The sequence below is a fragment of the Caretta caretta genome, chromosome 10 (assembly GCF_965140235.1).
Source record: "Caretta caretta isolate rCarCar2 chromosome 10, rCarCar1.hap1, whole genome shotgun sequence".
In the NCBI taxonomy this organism is placed as follows: domain Eukaryota; kingdom Metazoa; phylum Chordata; order Testudines; family Cheloniidae; genus Caretta; species Caretta caretta.
In genome coordinates this window covers 77,910,822-77,929,391 of record NC_134215.1, presented here as the reverse complement: position 1 = coordinate 77,929,391, position 18,570 = coordinate 77,910,822, and the positions used below count along the sequence as shown (strand labels likewise).

Here is an 18,570-nt window from a genome sequence, read left to right as displayed (position 1 = left end):
TCACGCAGAGCAAGGATTTGAACCTGGGTCGGCTACATTCCAGGCGGTGCCCTAGTCTGCAGGATGAATGGGAGCACACACCCCAATCCAAAACTGGGCACTAGGATATGACTCCTGTCCCCAGAAACTTTCCAAAGGTTTTGGATTTGTTCCAGCATGGAACAAAAACAAATTTCGAAACATCAGACTTTGCTGCCAAACAGAATTGTCGTCCTACAGCCAACTGTACCGGTGGCCCCTTCTCATTGGTAGTCAGCTGCACCAGCTTCAATTAGGGAAGCTGCAACACCCCAGTTCAGCACAATATTCACATCAGAGATTAACACTCCACTTGTAATCATTTAGGAGGGCTAATCTGGGAACCATGGCTGCTTGGATGTTTGCCTTCCAACTGGAACTGACAGGGGAAGTCAAAGGAACAGGGTTAGGTCTTCATTTGGTAAAGGACCAGTTTGGGAGTTTGCAGGAGCAGCTGCATGCTTTTTCCCTGTATGATCCTCCTGGACTTTTTTCCATATTTAAATATAAAATTGAGCCAATAGGTGATTTATATAGGATTGCATCTTTTACGGAACCGGTCTTAAATGGAACAAACAAAGCTTGCATAGGCTTTTGGGAATGTATTCAATCAGGTCAGACCCTTGACTGTCTGTCTGAAAATTCCTGGCAATGTTTTCACTTCTTCTTCTTGCATCTAAATCCTGGAAATCCAGGACTTGGAATGGCAAAGTCTGTCTCGCTGCATGGTTCAGTCTCTGGGCTCTTCGTAATTTGCCTTGGTAGCAATAGATTTTACTGGCAAGGCTGCTATAAAATACTGTTCTCAGCGGCTGCTATGTGCAAGCCGCTTGCCACTTTCCATGATGTCAGTGCAACTTGTGGAGCAGGGAATTGCATGTGGTTTTCTCACAGCTGTGCGATCCCACTTCGCTGCCCTCCACTCAGCTGCTGGAATTGCACGCCGGGGAGAGGCCTGGATGCAGACTGGCAGGGGAGTGCCTTGCCAGCATTGCACTGTCTTCCAGCTGTTTAGGAGTTGGCAACGCTGCTAGCGGGCTGCAGTGCTTCCTCAGTGACTGAGCGGGAATGCTGCCTCCGAGAAGGATGCTGGGAACATGGGAATGGGGCTGCACTGGCTGTGAGAGGATTTTCGGGATGCTGCCAAAGGAAACGTAGGGTAGGGTGTGAGTAGAAGAGGGGAACCGCTCCTTTATTCCTGTTAGAAGAAAAGGAGGACTTGTGGCACCTTAGAGACTAACATTTATTTAAGCATAAGCTAACACGGCTGCTACTCTGAAACCTGTCTTTATTCCTGCTGGGTTTCTTTCCCCTATCCCTGACTTTCCTACCCCTTTTGCTTCCTGTTTACCTCCATTGTCCTCCTTTCTCTCCTATTCTCTACACCCTCATTCTGTGTTCTTTCTCTTTCCCTCGTGTGCCCGCCTCCCCTATCTCTTTAGACAGAGGCCGCATGGGCAGTTACCTTTGGTGCAATGGGGCCGAAGTGGCGGTGGGACATCTGTGGTTCCTTGATTACAGAGAACCCTAAGTCAGCAGGAGACCATGCACTTTCCGGAGCTAGACAGAGATCCGGTTCACCTTGTGTCAACCACACATGTCCCCTTTCCAACACCATCCTTCTCAAATCTCCCTTACAGGAAACGGCTCTTCTCTTCTGCATCCCTTCTTTGCCCCCCTCCCCCTGCTGGTATGCGGAGACGAGCACATTGTTCTTTAGAAACGGGGGGTGGGGGAGCACAGGGATGAAACGATTGCCGCTGATGCTGTCGATGCGGAGGTTGGTAATATTGGAGGCTGGTCACTTTGAGAGATGCATCTCTTGCTGCAGGTGGGTCCAAGCACCCAGAGTTCAGGCCCTTTCTGTCCCACCCTTGGAGACCAAGAACCCACACCGGGAGGGGGGCCGCCCTTTCCGGCAGATGGAGATTTGAGCTGTTAGCATGGTTTGCAGTAGGAGCCCAGCTCCGCAACTGCCCTGTGTTGATTAGAGTTGCTCTCGCATTCTTTGCCCCCGCAACCTGGGCTGGAAACGGGTGCTTCTGACGCAGAGAGAGTGCGTCAGGTTTTTGATGCTCCGCGTTCTACCCTCCTGAACACTCAGCATGTTGGATATAGGATCTCCAGGTGCCCTAGCGGTCAGGCTAGCCTGCCTATTTGCGCTGTGGGTAAAATTGCTGGCCCAGTGTTTGAACAGTCTGATCCAGCTACCTGTGTCTCTTCAACACATTTTCCTACTCCGAGCCAACTGCAGAGCAACAGCAAATGTCGCTAGTTAATTACATACATTGAGATGTTCCTGTCCTCCCCTCCCCCCAGGAACCCGTTTCCATTTAACGAAATATATTAAATAAAGAACTGAAAATTGTCTTATTTTTAAACTACATGTTTGTACAAACCCCGGCACAATGGGCCTCCCGCCCTCTGACCCTGGCACTGCTGTAATACAAATAATAAACAGTAATGAAGTAAACAAATCATTATCAGTAAATTGGATTCATGATGCTAATGAGAATCACGAAGTTCATTTGCATTAGCATATCTATGAACCATTCAGATTTAGAGCATTTTAAAGGATTAACTTACCCCAAACACTAATCTAATCAGCTTGGAGTTGTGTAGTTACAGGGTCAATGACATGTAGTGTCAGTGAATCTGTGGGGCTGACTTTGCAAATGGGGTAGAATGAAGGCTGGAATTGTCATGTATTACAGGCTACCTTTTGTGTGCAGCTGCAGACCAAATCTACAGGAAAAATCATTTGTAAATCAGTTGCCGAAAGGTCCTGCCCCGTCCCACTCCTCCCGGCCTGATCTGTCCCCTCATTGACCCAGATAGAACTTGCAGAGTCAGAGTTCAAGGAGGGGGACATGAGCCTCTCCATCAGCCTCATTTTAGGAGCCTTATTTGACACCTTGCAGAGGGCAGATGTGGCCCTTGCTCTGTTACCCTCTGAGCATTAGAGGAGTCAGCTTAGTACTTGTATTAATGGGAGGAAGGCTTTAGACCTGGGCACCTCTAGGTAGACGTGGTCCTGACCCAGTCTCTCTCCTCTGCTTCAGCTTAGATATGGAGAAAGGAATTAAGCCTCTTCCTATACATCCACCTCCTTCAAGGCTCCCCCTTGGACTGTCCTGTCTCCTGCCAGCATCTCTTCCCTGTTAGCTCTCTGAGGTGTCTGACATAAAACCCTCTGAGGCAGAGGTCACAACAGCTCAGCAGGAGTCCATCGGGGGAAGATTCCCCACAATGCCTCAGGAGAGCAGAGGGACCCTGGCATCTGTGTAAGAAATTCTTGGTGGCTGTATGGGGAAGGCGAATCTTGAAAAATGCCCACAAGCCACTGTGCCAGCAGCAAGAGCTGAGGCAGTATGGGATAGCAGTCAATGCTTTCCCAGGATGCATTGATACCAACATGGTTATGGAACTTGACAAGGGAGGAAGTGTAAATACCAGTGACTTAGGCCAGGTCTACACTCGAAAAGGTTTTCTGGTGTAGTTATCCTGCTACAGCTATAACCGCAAACCCCTAGTGCAGACTCAGCTTATCCAGTGCTTAGACCAGTTCCCCGAGCCCAATAAGCTACACCAGCAGCAGCACGTTTATGCCAGTATAACTGAGTTGACACTAGGGCTTTTGCCAGTATAGAAATGTGACCACATTACTAGCAAAAGTTTCTGCTGTAGCCCTGGCCTCTGTGTTTGGCCGGGGGAAAGAAGCTGCAGCATGGGAGCAATACAGCTGTGATTGCACTCGCTGCGGGAGATAGCCGGACAGTTCTACTCATGTGCTTCTCTCTGCGGTGTGAAGATCACTTAGCTTCTTCCACCATTAGCCCAGGTGCTCAGGGAAAACGCCGCTGGAGTGCTGGTTGGGAGACAGCGAGGAGATTGCCCCAAGCTTCTGGGCCTGGGCTAAACCCCAGGCTGGGATTTTTCATTTCCTCCTGTGACATCAACTTAGCAGAAGAAAAAATAATTGTTGAAGAAGAAACCTTGTTGACAGATACTGTATTTCCCTGCCGTATCCTGCCACCAGCTTACCCTCCACTCCAGAAGCCGTACACAAATTCCATACCTCATCTCCACTATTTGAGACCTAAGCGAGGGAATCCTGGAGACTTTCGTTTAAATAACTAGAGGTCTTATTGTACCCACTTGGCCCTGCCCTGGAGGCGGCTCCCGTGCCACTGGAGTTTGTAAAGGATTGGTTTGTCTCTGGTGGGTGTTTGGCTTTCGCTGGTGAGAGATAAGTCCCGTTTCCATGATTCCATGAGTGAGTGCTTCTAATAAATCAACCACTAGACACCCCCCAGAACGGGGGTATCTCTCTCTTTTTAACTTTAGAGTGTCCGCCTAGTTCTCTGCATGGGTGTATTCGCGCACGTGCGTCCGTGTGCATGGCACATCTGATTTCTCTGTGATCCCAATGCAGGGGAACGAACGCAGACCCTGTTTTGAAATGTTCGCTCTCCATTGCAAGTGTGGCACATCACATCCCCTGGCACTCTGTACTGGTCAAAGGCCCTTGTGACAATTCCCTGTTTTGTGAAGCAGGCAGCACTGAAAGAAGCTAATGCCATCGGTATAAATCAAGGCTGTAGCAAAATGAGGATGCTGATTGCCTGGTGGAAGCAGGGCCTTTCACTTCCAGCGACTGCAGCTGGAGTTAAAGTACTCTGCCTCCTACAGGATCAGGCCCTAAAATACACATGGTATATTTCAAGCGCACACTCCTTAATAACCCCGGAGGCAGGAATTACTTGTCAGCTTTATAAAAAATGCATTGCTCCCTTTTGAATTTGACTTCTTTAATGAGCGCCTCCATGTGTGTGCATGTTGGGGAGACCAGGAATGCTTTGTTGACCAAGACAATAAAACTGACAGACCGCTTGAGGTTGTAGGTTTGGGTCAATTTTTTGAAACCGAACACTATAGAGTTACTGATTGTGGAACAGAACATGCTGTTGCTTTAGCAAAAATGATTCTAGATGGATTACTAAAAGAAACTCGCGATTAATGAGCAAAACTTGTTGGGGAGGCCTATTTGTCACACTCAAAAAGCTACAATCTAATTTTACTTGATGTTCTTCAATGCTCTTGCATTGCCATTTGCTGTAGGCAAAATACATTACTGCTCAATAAACAAACAGTGATCCTGGCATACCTTCTTTTTTCCTTCTCTTCTTTACAGCCTGCATTCCGAAACTTTTATTGCTTATTCTGTGGGAAATAGCTGATTTATTTCCCCCTCCCACCCATCTTTTATTTAACTTTGGTTTCCTTCTTCCAAACTCTATAACCTATAGATCCTGCTGCAGTATTATATAAATCTGGGTTTGATTGCTAGCTCTGCTATGTGATGAGACTGAGGGGATATTTTCACAAGTGCACAACTGGGAACAAAGTAAAGGGAGAATTTATACATCTTATTTTTAAGGCCATCTATGTAGGTATGGACAGTACCATTGCCATTGTGCCTTGCAAATGTCTCAACACCAGTCTGAGGCATGCAAGTATTAGCCCCATTTCAGATGGGGGACTGAAGCACAGAGAGATTGTGACTTGCCCCAGGTCACATAGGATCTGAGACAGGAATTAAGTTCAGTTCAGATCTCCTTAGTCCCAGTCCTCATACACATGCCCATCTTTTTGCTGCAGACTCACTAAAGGCAAATCCTTCATTGGTTCATAGACAGTCCAGATGGGCAGAGAGTCCCCGTCAGGCCTGGGATGTAGCTTCACCTTCACCCCTTACAGGACTTGTCAGATATTAAATTACAAGATCTGAGCCAAAAGGCAAGGTAGACGTGATGTGGATGTGAGGAGCATCTCTGCCTGACCTGCCTTACACCTAATGCACGTAGTCCAGCGAATGGCTTACATTGTCCCAAAGCTGCTGCTTACTCCAGCTCTTCTCCTCTTACATGTAGTGCTGGACATGTCGCTCTGAAGCAGAGTCATCCATTCACGAGCTGAGGTTGGTCCCAATTCTGCAAGGTGCCAGGCACCCCCAACTCCAGCTGACTTCACTGGAGTTGATAGCGCTTGGCTCCTTGCAGGGTCAGGCCTGGAGATTGAAAGCTAGCTTTTCTTCCCACCACGTGACGGGCTGAGTGCTTTGAATTATGATGCTACAAAAGGTTTTCTCTTAAAAATGAATAATGTGCAAGATAAAGTAACAGTGATGTGAAAACACTATTTCCCCTCACATCTCTCAATCCAGGATAGATTAAGCTGTGATAAGAAAAGGAGTACTTGTGGCACCTTAGAGACTAACCAATTTATTTGAGCATGAGCTTTCGTGAGCTACAGCTCTGATGAAGTGAGCTGTAGCTCACGAAAGCTCATGCTCAAATAAATTGGTTAGTCTCTAAGGTGCCACAAGTACTCCTTTTCTTTTTGCGAATACAGACTAACACGGCTGTTCCTCTGTAAGCTGTGATAGTGACCAGCTAACTGAAAAAAACGTGTTCTGTCTGAATAATAAGTGCCTGTGTGGCACATGCCAAAAACCAGTCCCTTGTCACTTGCCCATGCTATTTAGCAAATTTAAAATGCTGTTATAAAACACAGCCCTGCCCAGGGGTTACTTGTTAGTGTTCTCTTCAGTTTCGTTAGTTCACTTTACAAAGAAAGGAAGCTTTGGTAAATGTCTTTGCGCCTTTGCTTTGTATTCTGAAGATTGTTCCCTGCTGGCAGCAGACGGCATTAGAAAAAATATATTTGAATTGCCTGTAGTCCAGAGCACGGCTGCAACGGTAATTAAAGCTGTCTGCATTTGTTTGGTTTAAGAAAAATAAATGTGGAAAGGGAAGTGCATTTTTATAAACAGGCGTCTGGTTGGCTGGCTCCAGTAGGCACTAAAATGATCCAATGCTACCTTTCAGACATGAGACCACTTAACAGAGTTACAAAACTAGACTAACTGAGCATCAAGGAAACAGACGGCTCTGAGCTGCTTTTGTTCACTCTGTTGATGTGCACCAGGGTGGCTGCCTTCTGAGTGCCCCCTCTTACCATGGGGGGCTCTGAGTGCCCTGCCCCAGTTTTCCTCCTCTCAGGTACCCCAAAGACTCTCCATGCCAGGCTCTCTTGCCTCAATAATGTCCCTCCTTGGGGTGTTTTATTATCAAAACCTAGTGTAAGGCGTTTAAAACGTTAAGTCTTGACACAAAATGAGGTCAGACTACATGATCCCAAGGGATCCTTCTGGCCTTGGAATTTATGAGTTTATGAAAATCCATGTCTCACCTCAGTGCAAACAGCCATTAAAATCACCAAAGAGACAAGATGGGTGAGGTAATATCTGTTACTGGACCAACTTCTGCCGGTGAGAGAGAGACCGGCTTTCGAGTTCCCTGGGCCTGTTCCAGCTCCGACTGCGGCGTCTCTCCTACACACCCAGCAGGGCCGCAGGAGCTGAGCACGGCTCCCCTGCAGTCACTCCTGACTGTGGCTGGATGCCGTGGCATTGGCACTGAGGGAAGGAGACTCCTCTCCTCTGCTTTCCAGGTTGAGGACAACCAGTTGCCCCAGGGTCTCATTAGCAGAGAGGTGGGGAAGGGACAGGGACTCCCTCTGAAGCCTGTTCCCCCTGGAACCCTTGTCCCACCCAGCCTCCTTGGAGCCTCTGTTCCCATGAAGTGAGCTGTAGCTCACGAAAGCTTATGCTCAAATAAACTTGTTAGTCTCTAAGGTGCCACAAGTTCTCCTTTTCTTTTTGTTCCCATAGCGTGGTTCACAGCTCACTCCAGTTTCACCTTGGGTCAGGCTTTCCCCACTGGATAACCTCTGTGATCAGACACAGCCTCTTCCATCGCCATGGGGATTTGTCAAGCCAAAGGCAACCTGTATACACTTCCTTAGCCTAGTGTTCCATTAACAGGCAATGTATGTGAACATTGTCTCTAGCGCATGGGAAGGCAGGGTCTGAACTCACTCACATTGATCAAAGTGGGGCCTGGTGGTAAAAAATAAATTTGAGAGCCATTGCTGCTATCTAAATCCAGGAAGCTGATCCACTGCTGTGTTCCCCAGGCAGGGAACTGTCACACTCCAGTGGTGTTAGTTACAAACACCTATCGCCACAAAAGCAGGCTTCTCAGCTCAGTTCCTGCCCTACAGGAGCACATCCCCAATCAGACCGGGGAAAGAGTTCCCATTGCAGCCCAGGGGAGATGGGTGTGTCCCCTCGCAGCGTCGTGATTTGATCGAAAGTCTCCTGACATTTGGAATGTTTGGTAAATATCCAGCTGCTGGAATCAAGTGAATCTGCAAGAATCTCAGCTCCTGGTTTTTAAAAGTAAGTTTCTAGCCCTGCTGGCTGCACAGAGGAGATGGAAAATGTGAAGTGAGTGCAACCTAAAGGCTTTAAAGCCAGACTGCAAATAACAAAACCCAAGTCTATTGTTTGGCTTAAAAACCATGAGCTTTAAAAAACAATCTTATGATTTTGGGGGCCTGATTCATGATTTTTGAATTCTTGGGGTTGTGCCTACAATGCTGTATTTACACCAGGGCTGAATTTGTTTCACAGCATCTCTTTGGTTTCCCGATAAACTGAATTCTTCGTCTACTACCACTTTCTGGTTTGGAGCTTCCCAGTGAAATGCAGCACAGTCTTATGAGTCTTTAACATCAATGATTCAGTGACAATGTTATACCTTTGCCACGTCTTCTTAAATTGGCTCCATTCCCCTTTTTTGTTCTGTCTTCCCATTGGGCATTTGCCATCAAGTTGCCTTGTGCTGCAGAGACGAGCCAGACAAGCATCCTCTCTTGAGATTGATGGGAATGCTTCACATGGCTGGGAAAGCGGCTTCACCCAATAAGCCCTCCCAGCTCTGTCACTTCTGTAATTGAATTAGTCTTCGCAGTCAGTGATTCACTGTTCCAAAACCTAGGTCCCTTATGTATTGGTGTGAGGAAGACGTCAAGAAAAATGATGATAAAGAGGCTGAGCTGAAGTGAAATGTGCGATCACACCTACCACTTTTCCTCCTCTTCAGCATGGCAGTTAGAGCATCTTGATGTCAAGCTTTAGAAGGCTTCTTTTCCAGTGATCAGGTTTTGCCCCCTCACCATATCTCTTGGGCAACTTTGCTGGCACTTTGCAGATGGCTGGTGGAGCTGCTGTGAGGTTGGACTGCAAATGGTCTGCTTGTCCTACTGCGTTTTGGATATTGTGTTTGGATTTTCTCCCCTCTCTGACTTTTTCATCTTGATTTCAAGGGACTGATGAATCTTTATTCCGTTACAAATAAAATTTTCGCCATCTCTTCCAGGAGATATGAACATGGGTTGACATTTTCAAAGCCACCAGAGGAGTTTAGCGAGACAGCTCCCAGCTGTGTGTGTGGCTAGCTGGAAGACAAGAGGTCTTCTAGGTCATGAAACGTTTCAAGGCAGCAGGAATTTGTTTGGATTCCACACTGGTACGAAACGGAGACCTTTTGAAATTGTTCATGAAAGAGAGAGTCCTCCACCCACCCACCCACCCACCCAAGAACAGCCAATAGCCCAGAGCAGAGCAAGAACTGGAACCTGGGTCCTCCATATCCCATTATGGGGCTGCTGCCTATTCTGCCGTCTCCCTCTTTCTCTGACCAGAAATTTCATCCTGGACCTGAGAAGCCATCCTGACAAAACTTTCATTAAAACTCCTTTCAGCGGAACAGCCGTGTTAGTCTGTATTTGCAAAAAGAAAAGGAGTACTAGTGGCACCTTAGAGACTAACCTCTAAGGTGCCACAAGTACTCCTTTTCTTTTTATTAAAACTCCTGTTTCTGCAAACATTTTCCATTTCAACAAATCAGTGTTTTCCAACCAGAAACATTTCATCTAAAAATTCCCAGCTCTAATTGTGTGTCCGAATCCCGAGTTGGCTTTGAAAATCTCATCCTGTGGCTTCTGAAGTTCCCAAGGATGCCCACCCTTTACTTACGTTTACTGTGAAGCCTGACAGTCTCCCATACAGTCACCCATATCACGTTGCTCATGCAAGCCTACTGCTCAGTGAGCGATTTGTCTGCCCTAGAAATTGTCTCGTTTACTTTTTAGCAAATGCTTTCAGCACTTTTTCTTTGGGAAGCCGTTAGCTTGTCCCTGATCAAAAGCTGGCACACTGTGTCATTTAGGGGCCTGGTGTAACTATTGCTCGATAAAAGTGCATGAACTAAATGCATTCTCAGACGGGGCTTTTGGGTGAGTATTCAGTAAACAGGCTAATGAATGTCTTCCAGGCGTCAGAATGATTTGATTAACTGTAATTATAAGGGGAGGGGAGTTGTTAACAGAGAAATTTTATGACTGAAAGAATTTTAAAGGCATATTCTCTCCAGCAGATGTGGGACTCTACTAGTGTGACTTTGTGAGTGCTGCTACTTGGAGAGAGAAAGAGGAACTCTGGGGAAATGTTTAGATTCACTCTGGACCACGCTGCTTTCTGAATCCTGCTCGTGCAGCGGAACACCCAGAGCGCTCCAAATGACGTATCTTTTTAATTCCTTTCTATCAAATCAGCAACACAGTGAGAGAAAAGTGAGAGGGGGAAAGGTTTCCAAAATAGCATAAGAACTTCACGCAGCAGAGCTCATTAGGGTACCCACACTGACATTGTTTTCAGCTGTTCAAGACATTACAAGCCTTTCAGTTCTCGGCAGCCTCTAACAAAGGCCTTTGATTGCAATCCTTGCACTTTCATAAAAGCCATTCAGCCCTAATGTCTAATGTTTTTGTGCTTTTAGGCGTTCGTATGTTAGATGGAGATGTAACAGATGTTGTTGAAGCAAAGTCGCTTGGCATCAGACCCGATTACATTGACATTTACAGCGCAAGCTGGGGGCCAGATGATGATGGGAAGACAGTTGATGGACCTGGTGAATTGGCCAAACAGGCTTTTGAGTATGGCATTAAAAAGGTGTGGATAATTGAGTGCATTGGAGACACTGTTCCCCCCCCCCTTTTTGCTTCATATGAACTTTAAATTCGTGTGTGTGTGGGGCTAAGACTAGTGTGGAGCAGGGTGTAGAAGGTTAAACAAGGGAAAGAAAGTTAAGGTCAAGAGAATCGTCTTGAGAGAGTGGTGACCATGTCCAGGCCTTGTCTATACCACATCTGACGCTGTGGCTACCATATAGGGAGCTGCACTGGGGGTGATTCAATTTTTCCTAGTGTAGGCAAGGCCCAGGTGACTTCAGAACACTATCTCAGCATCTGGCATCCCTAGAAACGAGAAATGGCTGTTAGCTGCAAGATCCTGACTTGGAGCCCCTTTTGCCCTTTCCCTCCCGGATCTGCAAATTATGGAGGCATTCACGTTCTTGACTTGGGCTCATCGGACTTGGTGACAAATAAATAGGAAAAAGAAAAGGAGTACTTGTGGCACCTTAGAGACTAACCAATTTATTTGAGCATAAGCTTTCGTGAGCTACAGCTCACTTCATCGGATGCTGTAAGCTGTAGCTCACGAAAGCTCATGCTCAAATAAATTGGTTAGTCTCTAAGGTGCCACAAGTCCTCCTTTTCTTTTTGCGAATACAGACTAACACGGCTGTTACTCTGAAATAAATAGGAGTGATTCTAACCCCACTCCACGCTCAGCAAAGCAATGCATGGAAAGCTCTTCGGGAGGCTTGATAAAATCTACTCAGCATAGATGTTCCAGGCACATGTCTGGCATTAAAAATAAAATAAAAGGCTTTCCCCAGGGCACTGATCAACACCAGCCTAAACTAGCACTTCCCCGTGTCAGGGAAATCCCTGAGAGAACAGATGGCCCAGAGCTCATACCAGACTCAGGTCTAATTTGAAATCCTGGACTGGAAGCTATGTTGGCTTAATAAATCAAAAGTATTTGAAGGGAGCTCATTTTTTATTATTAATTAGATTTATTCTCCCAGGGACTGGGGGCTGCAGGGAGGGGGATTTATCTCTTTGTTGTAGCACCGAGGAGAGTCCACTGCCCCCACACTCTCACTTCCCCCCTCACTTTATCTCCTACTGTGGCATTCTATCTGACAACCAGCCCTGCTAGCCAGTAAGGAACAGGAAGGACTCATTGTTTCCAAGCCTGCTTGTGCTGCTTGCCTGGTGCTCAATATGGCTGCTGTGCTATGAGAGGTGCACACTTTGCTTCCTGTCTCCCTCCCCTCTGCTTTGGAAGTGTCAGAGAGGTGCTAGGCTTTAGACCTGCAGGTTTGCTCCAGGGCACCAAATTATGTGCACCAGTGAAGCAGGAGGGGAAGTTGCTGTCTGACCCCAGCTAGTAATCAGCACATACCCTGAAGCATGAGGATTGCTCATGCCTGTAATACTGTCCAGGCTAGTATAACTACGGACCCTGTTCATGTGACGATCTCACTCTTATTTTAGTCTCACTAAGCTCCTAATATCCTGTCTCAGTAAGTTTGATAGGTTATTTCCATGTTGCATAAAGTATTTCCCTTTATCCGTCTTAAATTTGTTCCCATTTAATTTCAGTGAGTGACCTCTGGCATTCGTGTTATGACAGAGAATAAACAGAAGCTTCCAGTTGTCCATCTCTGCCTCCATTCTCCTTTTACAAATACTCCTTCCCCAAACACAAATCCCTCTCTTGACCCTTTTCTGGAATGTTCTGCTGCATCTCCCTGGAGCTGACATGGCCCAAGTCAATTCACTATTTAAGGTCCGGTCATAAGCTTGGTTTATACAGTGTCAGGGGTTGACTTGGAGATGTTTAAATCCCTTCCGAACAAGAGCGGGTAGATCAAAAGTCAGTATGTGGAAGCGGGGCCACTCCACTGACCCGACATGTGACTGCAGTAAAATACAAACCATGGCACGTCTTTTGGTTTGCTGGCTCCTGGAGGAACCATGCACTATGGAAGATAGTGTCAGGGCTACAGACCAGGCCACATAACGTGCCCAACACTGGAAAAAAATGATGATTGTGGTTGAAGGATATGAGAAGTAGAAGAAAGCAATGTCATTCTATTTCCTTATTCTCTCTCCTGTTGCTGATACAGCCTGATGTCTGAGAGCTTTTTCAACAGCTGCTCTGCACTGAGTGGCCTTCTTGATTTGAACTGGCTACAGGGATGGTTTCTCTTTTCTGGGACGTTACCACTGATCAGGACCCATTAATACATAGCAGTAGTTTGAAGGAATGACGGATCCTGGCCTTTGGTTTGGGCGCAGGCACCTCCCCAGACTTTTTGGAAATGTTAAGGACATTATGATTTATCCTGTAGGAGTACAAACCCACAGGCAGACCCAGATCCTGCTCTGAGGACTTTATAATCAGGTGTGGGTCATGCACAAGATCCAAGGGCGAGGAGTAAGAGAATGAGAGCAGAGTTGCAGGCAGAACCTTCAAAGGCGAGGTTTGCGGATTACAGCATACTTGGATAGATTAACCCCCATCTTCTGGGAGGGTGCTGTATGGAAAACCAGCTCCTTCCATGCTGAGTTTCTGGAGGAGGCACTATTGCAGCATTTCTTATGACAATCAACTACGCCTGGCAAAAGACCTTTCTTGGTACCCTTCAGAAATCTACCCCTCTTCACCTGCTCCATGCTAGGTGAAAATGCTTCTGTATCCAAGGCTTGTGCCATTTCTGGTACTGTCCACTGAAGGGGAAGAGGTGGGAAGTGGCAGGGATGTTTTGGATGGGACTAGTCGTACTTGTCACAGCTTTCTTGAAAGACTGAAGCGAGCTGTTTGGTCCCTTAAGTCTATGTGGAGGAAAAGAGGCTCCCTGGGGAACCTTAAATTGAAGTTATCTAAACCTGGTCTTGAGAAATCTCTTGGGACTTTGAGGACAAGCCAGGCCTCTTTCTCAAGCCTTACTTTGGCATATTCTCCTCATTTTTCTTTTAGCAACTTTAAATTTTGGGGGGGAGTGAAATGTGGGGAATATCCCATTTTGGCATAAACCCTCGCTAAGGGGTTGTCATGATAAAGTAGTTTAGCCTGCTGGCCAATTCAGCACCGCTGTGAGGGATTAGACGGTGCTGTAGTGAAACAGACGGCCGGCATCTCCTAGGGCGTGGAATACTACATTTGGCATCGCAGTGTAACAATGCACCCAGTGTGACCTCGAGCCCAAGAAATATGCATTTTGAAACCTAAATTGAAACGTCGCTGAACTGAAGCAATGTTAATTCAGGAGAACTCCCCTTAACCAGAGCTGAACTCTCCTGTTGAGAGCCATTAAGCCCATCAAAATGGAGACACGCAAAGCTGAAGGACCAAAGTTCTGTCTTCAAATAACCTTTCTATGACCTATGTATCAGACTTTACAGAAAAGGAAGCTGCAGCTTCCAGGGTTTAGCGCATAGGTCAGAGAGTCAGGACAGCTGGGGTTCCGTTGCCAGCTGTGTCGCTGAGTCACTCCGTGACCCAGAGCAAATTTCGTCATTTCTCTCTGCCTTGGCTTCCCATCTGTACAATCAGGATAACTGCTCCCTAGCTTTGTAAATCTCGTTGCAATTTTGGGGTGAAAGTGATGCATAATTGCAAAGTATCATTACTAAAACAAGGACTTTTGCAGAAAGGACTCTGACCGTGCCCCAGACAATGTTAATTTCCTGTTTGGGGCAGTCAGTCTGCAGAGGGATTCATTGACGTGTGTGTGAATTCTTGCAATGTCAATACATAGAATCAGGGAAACAGGCTGCCCTTTAGACTCTTTTCTTCCCCTATGGAAGATGTGCAATAGAGGAGGCTGCTGCAGCTGATCGGGACACCCTGCCATTTGGATCCCTGCAGCTCCCGCACACACATGCGTGCTGCCAATGGTCAGGAAATGGCTTCAACAAGCATTTCCCAAATGACGGCGCTTGCTGCTTTCATTTACATCAAAAGCCTTCAACTCACTGGAGGAGACATGGTTAGACCCTTACAAAAGTTTCTGGTCCAGATTTGAACCATGTTACCTCTTTCTGCAGAGACCCCCTCAGAGAGGGGGGAGAACTGAGAACCACCTCTCAGAATTCCCTGCAGATTGTCCCTTCAGGGGGATGGGAAACAAATTGAGGCTGGAAATAACAGGGAGGGGAATTAACCACTAGAGCAACTTACTGCGGAGCGGGGTGGCTGCTTCATCGCTAAGTCAAGTCTGGATGCCTTTCTAAAGGAGATGCTCAGCTCAACCAGAAGTTATGGGCTTGTTGCAGAAATGGCTGGGTGGGATTCTCTGGCCTGTCATTCAGGGGACCAGGCTAGATGACTGCAATGGCCTTAAACGCTAGGAATCAATGATTTGAGGGGGCTGATGGAGGAGGGGTGGATGAGGCCTCTCAACCCCTGCAGATCTGGTGTATTCGTGAAGGCACTCACCAAACCTGCCTCTGTTGGCTCCTTTGCTTTCCCACACATCACCGTTCCTGCAAAAGCTACCATTGACTGGATTTTCCCTGCCGCTGTCTGAATTTCTATTGGGAGGTCCAGTGAGTGCACAGGGGCAGGGGACTAATCCTGGGAGCACGGCCAACCTCATGGCCCTGCCCCTCAAAGCTGCAGGGAGTCAGCAGGAGAAAGAGGTTTCCCAGGGGGCAGTACTCCCTGCCCCTCTCTTGCTTCTAGCTTAGCAGGATGAAAACTCTCCTGGGACCCCTTGGGGACAATCCAGGCCGTTGTTATGTATTCACAACCAATTCCAAGTGCCACAAAGCACCTGAGAGCAGGAAACCCTTTTTCCCTACGTGCAGAAATTCTAATTGCCAAGCCTATCTTTTTAAATTACTGAAGAACGCCCTTAATTGGCTGGTTAGCTGTAACCTTTAGCCCAAGCATGCTGCTGCAGCTGAGTTATAAATCTTTACAACTGAATTTTAATAGAAATATTAATGCAGCCATTATCTCTTAGCAATGGGCCTGTGCCAGTGTAATTCAGCTGCTTGTTGCTTGCTCTCTAAGCCACACCTTATTAATTTCTGAGCTAATGGGGGAATTTTCTCCTGTGCTCTAAATTGGTCTCATTAAAAAGGGAAGGCAGGCCTGCTGGTGTCAAAACCACATCAAACTGAGTCAGGAAGAATCCAGCACAATTTACTTCAGACTGATAATCTACTCAGGGCTTGTCTACAGGGTGCATTAGTCCACACCGGAGAGGTGTAAATTCTAGTCTGCGTTAGCATGTCCGGCACCAATGGCCCGTGTGGGCCCTGCTGGCAGACACTTAAAGTTCCCTAGTGCACGTTAACGCAGGCCCGTTTTGGCTCAATTAGGGTCTTGGCCAAAACCCACTGAAGTCAATGGAAAGACTTTCATTGATTTCAGTGGGGTTTGGATCCAATTCTTATTGCACTATGAAACCCATGCAACAGTTGCCAGCATGCCGTTGGTTTAGCAGTGGTTTCATACAGAGATTGTGGGTGTTTTAAGCCTGCTTGCAGAAGTCTTGGCAGTTAGGTGTTTCTGAGCTAATGAGAGGAGCATTTCTTGGCTTCCAATTCAGAAGGGTTACAGGCTTAGACTTTATCTCAATAATGGCTAGAAAAGACAGCAGAAATAGTCATTCTGTTATCTCCTCTCCCTCTTCGCAGTTAACGCTAGGGAGAAGAGGTGAGTCTTCCGTTATTATTCCTCAGGCAGAAGGAAAATTTATCGTACGCCTGCTGCTGACTTAATATAACCCCACTGGGCTTTAAGGGCTAGTTTACGCCCTGTTAGAGTTATTATTGCATGGGGTTTAAGCCAGGACAGAATTTGGTTCTGTGTACAGAAGATTAAGGATCGGACTGTACCATCTATTCTCAGCATATTCTGATGTGAGTGTGAGGCAGAGAACTCTGTGAATAATTAATTTTTTGGTTGGCTGGTAATTCTGAAAAATTGGGAGAAGATTATTTTGGGTTCAACCAAAATTCAAATATTTTGCGAATTGAAAAGTTAAAAATAAAAATTGGCGTCTGTCAAAATGCAATGTTTTGTTTCAATTTGAGGGATTTTTCTGTGCGTTTTTAAATGTTTTAAAATAAATTTGGAGGAAGTTTCTAAACAGGAAAACCACTTTGAATCCAAAAATTGAAATGTTTCATTTAAAAAATGTGGAAACAAAATTTTTGACTTGCTTTGATTTATTTTTTTTTTTAAGCACAAACAATTTGGTGAAACCAACACAAATTCACAAAATGTTTTGGGGTTGCTGACTGCATTTTTCATTCAAAAAGTTTCACGCAGCTCTAGTTAGGAGGCCCATGCTTTGGAAATCATGATTAACACTTGAACGTGCGCTGTTCTAGCTATGGCGCTGTAATTCACAAAGGACAGGAGGAAAAACGTCAGTTCCTGGCATCCTTATCAACTACAAAATCAGTGATAAAACTCCCCTTTTGTGTACCTTTCACAACTAGTGACTGATTTCTAGATCATCTGAACAGTGCTTACGAAAATCTTAGACTGTACCCTGAGATGTCCAGCTTTTTTCTGTTAGTAGATTGATGGATCTTATCTTTTAATAGACAATCACCTCATATCGCCTTTTTGCTAAATCCAGCTTTAAAGAGTGTCAGGTTACAAAATGTTGCACTACCCAAACATACAAAGCACATCTATTTCTTCATGGAAATCCTGCCAGGGCCTGTGGACACAGAGCCAGCACATTTGAGCTGACTGCATTATACACTCCGCCAAAAACCAGAATTAGGAGGTCAAGTTTTAATAGATCCAGAAAACCCTAGAAAGACTTTAAATCCGGGCTAGCAAGTGGCACGTTGAGGTACCAGTAGTGGTTGACCAAAGGTTCAATACACTTCATATGGAGGTAGAATTATCTGTTGGTAGAGGACAGCAGAACAATTTGGCTATCAAGCTGTACTTTTCCCTGCCGACCTCTTGACAACTCTGTTAATCTTTCCTATGGAAGTAACCTCCTTTTGTAGCTGTGAGGCAGGCAAGATAATGAAAACCTAAACACAGCGGGGAAAGCAACCCAATTTACCCTTTGTATCCAGAGGCAGGGTCAACAAAGAGATTATCAGCCCAGCAGTAGAGCAAGATAAGTAATAAAAAGAAAAGGAGTACTTGTGGCACCTTAGAGACTAACCAATTTATTTGAGCATGAGCTTTCGTGAGCTACAGCTCACTTCATCGGATGCATACCGTGGAAACTGCAGCAGACTTTATATACACACAGAGATCATAAAACAATACCTCCTCCCACCCCACTGTCCTGCTGGTAATAGCTGCAGGACAGTGGGGTGGGAGGAGGTATTGTTTTATGATCTGTGTGTATATAAAGTCTGCTGCAGTTTCCACGGTATGCATCCGATGAAGTGAGCTATAGCTCACGAAAGCTCATGCTCAAATAAATTGGTTAGTCTCTAAGGTGCCACAAGTACTCCTTTTCTTTTTGCGAATACAGACTAACACGGCTGTTACTCTGAAATAAGTAATAAACCATCCCTCTGCCTTGAAGTCTCAGAATAAAATACACCCTTGGAGCTGATTCTGCTAGAGGAAGCTTGCTGTCTTGTGATGGGGAGGGAGAAGCAGGAAAGGATTTCTCTGCAATATGTAGGCAGAGACTTGCCTGGGTTAGTTCCACAATATCTCCCTGACAC

The 18,570-nt window shown here is 46.1% G+C and overlaps 1 protein-coding gene across 1 annotated transcript in view; it reads left to right on the top strand.

Moving 5' to 3' along the window:
* The window catches only part of PCSK6 (proprotein convertase subtilisin/kexin type 6), a 119,566-nt gene that overhangs the window by 45,722 nt on the left and 55,274 nt on the right, over positions 1–18,570 (top strand). Inside the window, exon 7 of the mRNA XM_048867611.2 lies at positions 10,767–10,939. Coding sequence (XP_048723568.2) covers positions 10,767–10,939 — 173 coding nt within the window. The remainder of the gene's footprint in view (positions 1–10,766; positions 10,940–18,570) is intronic.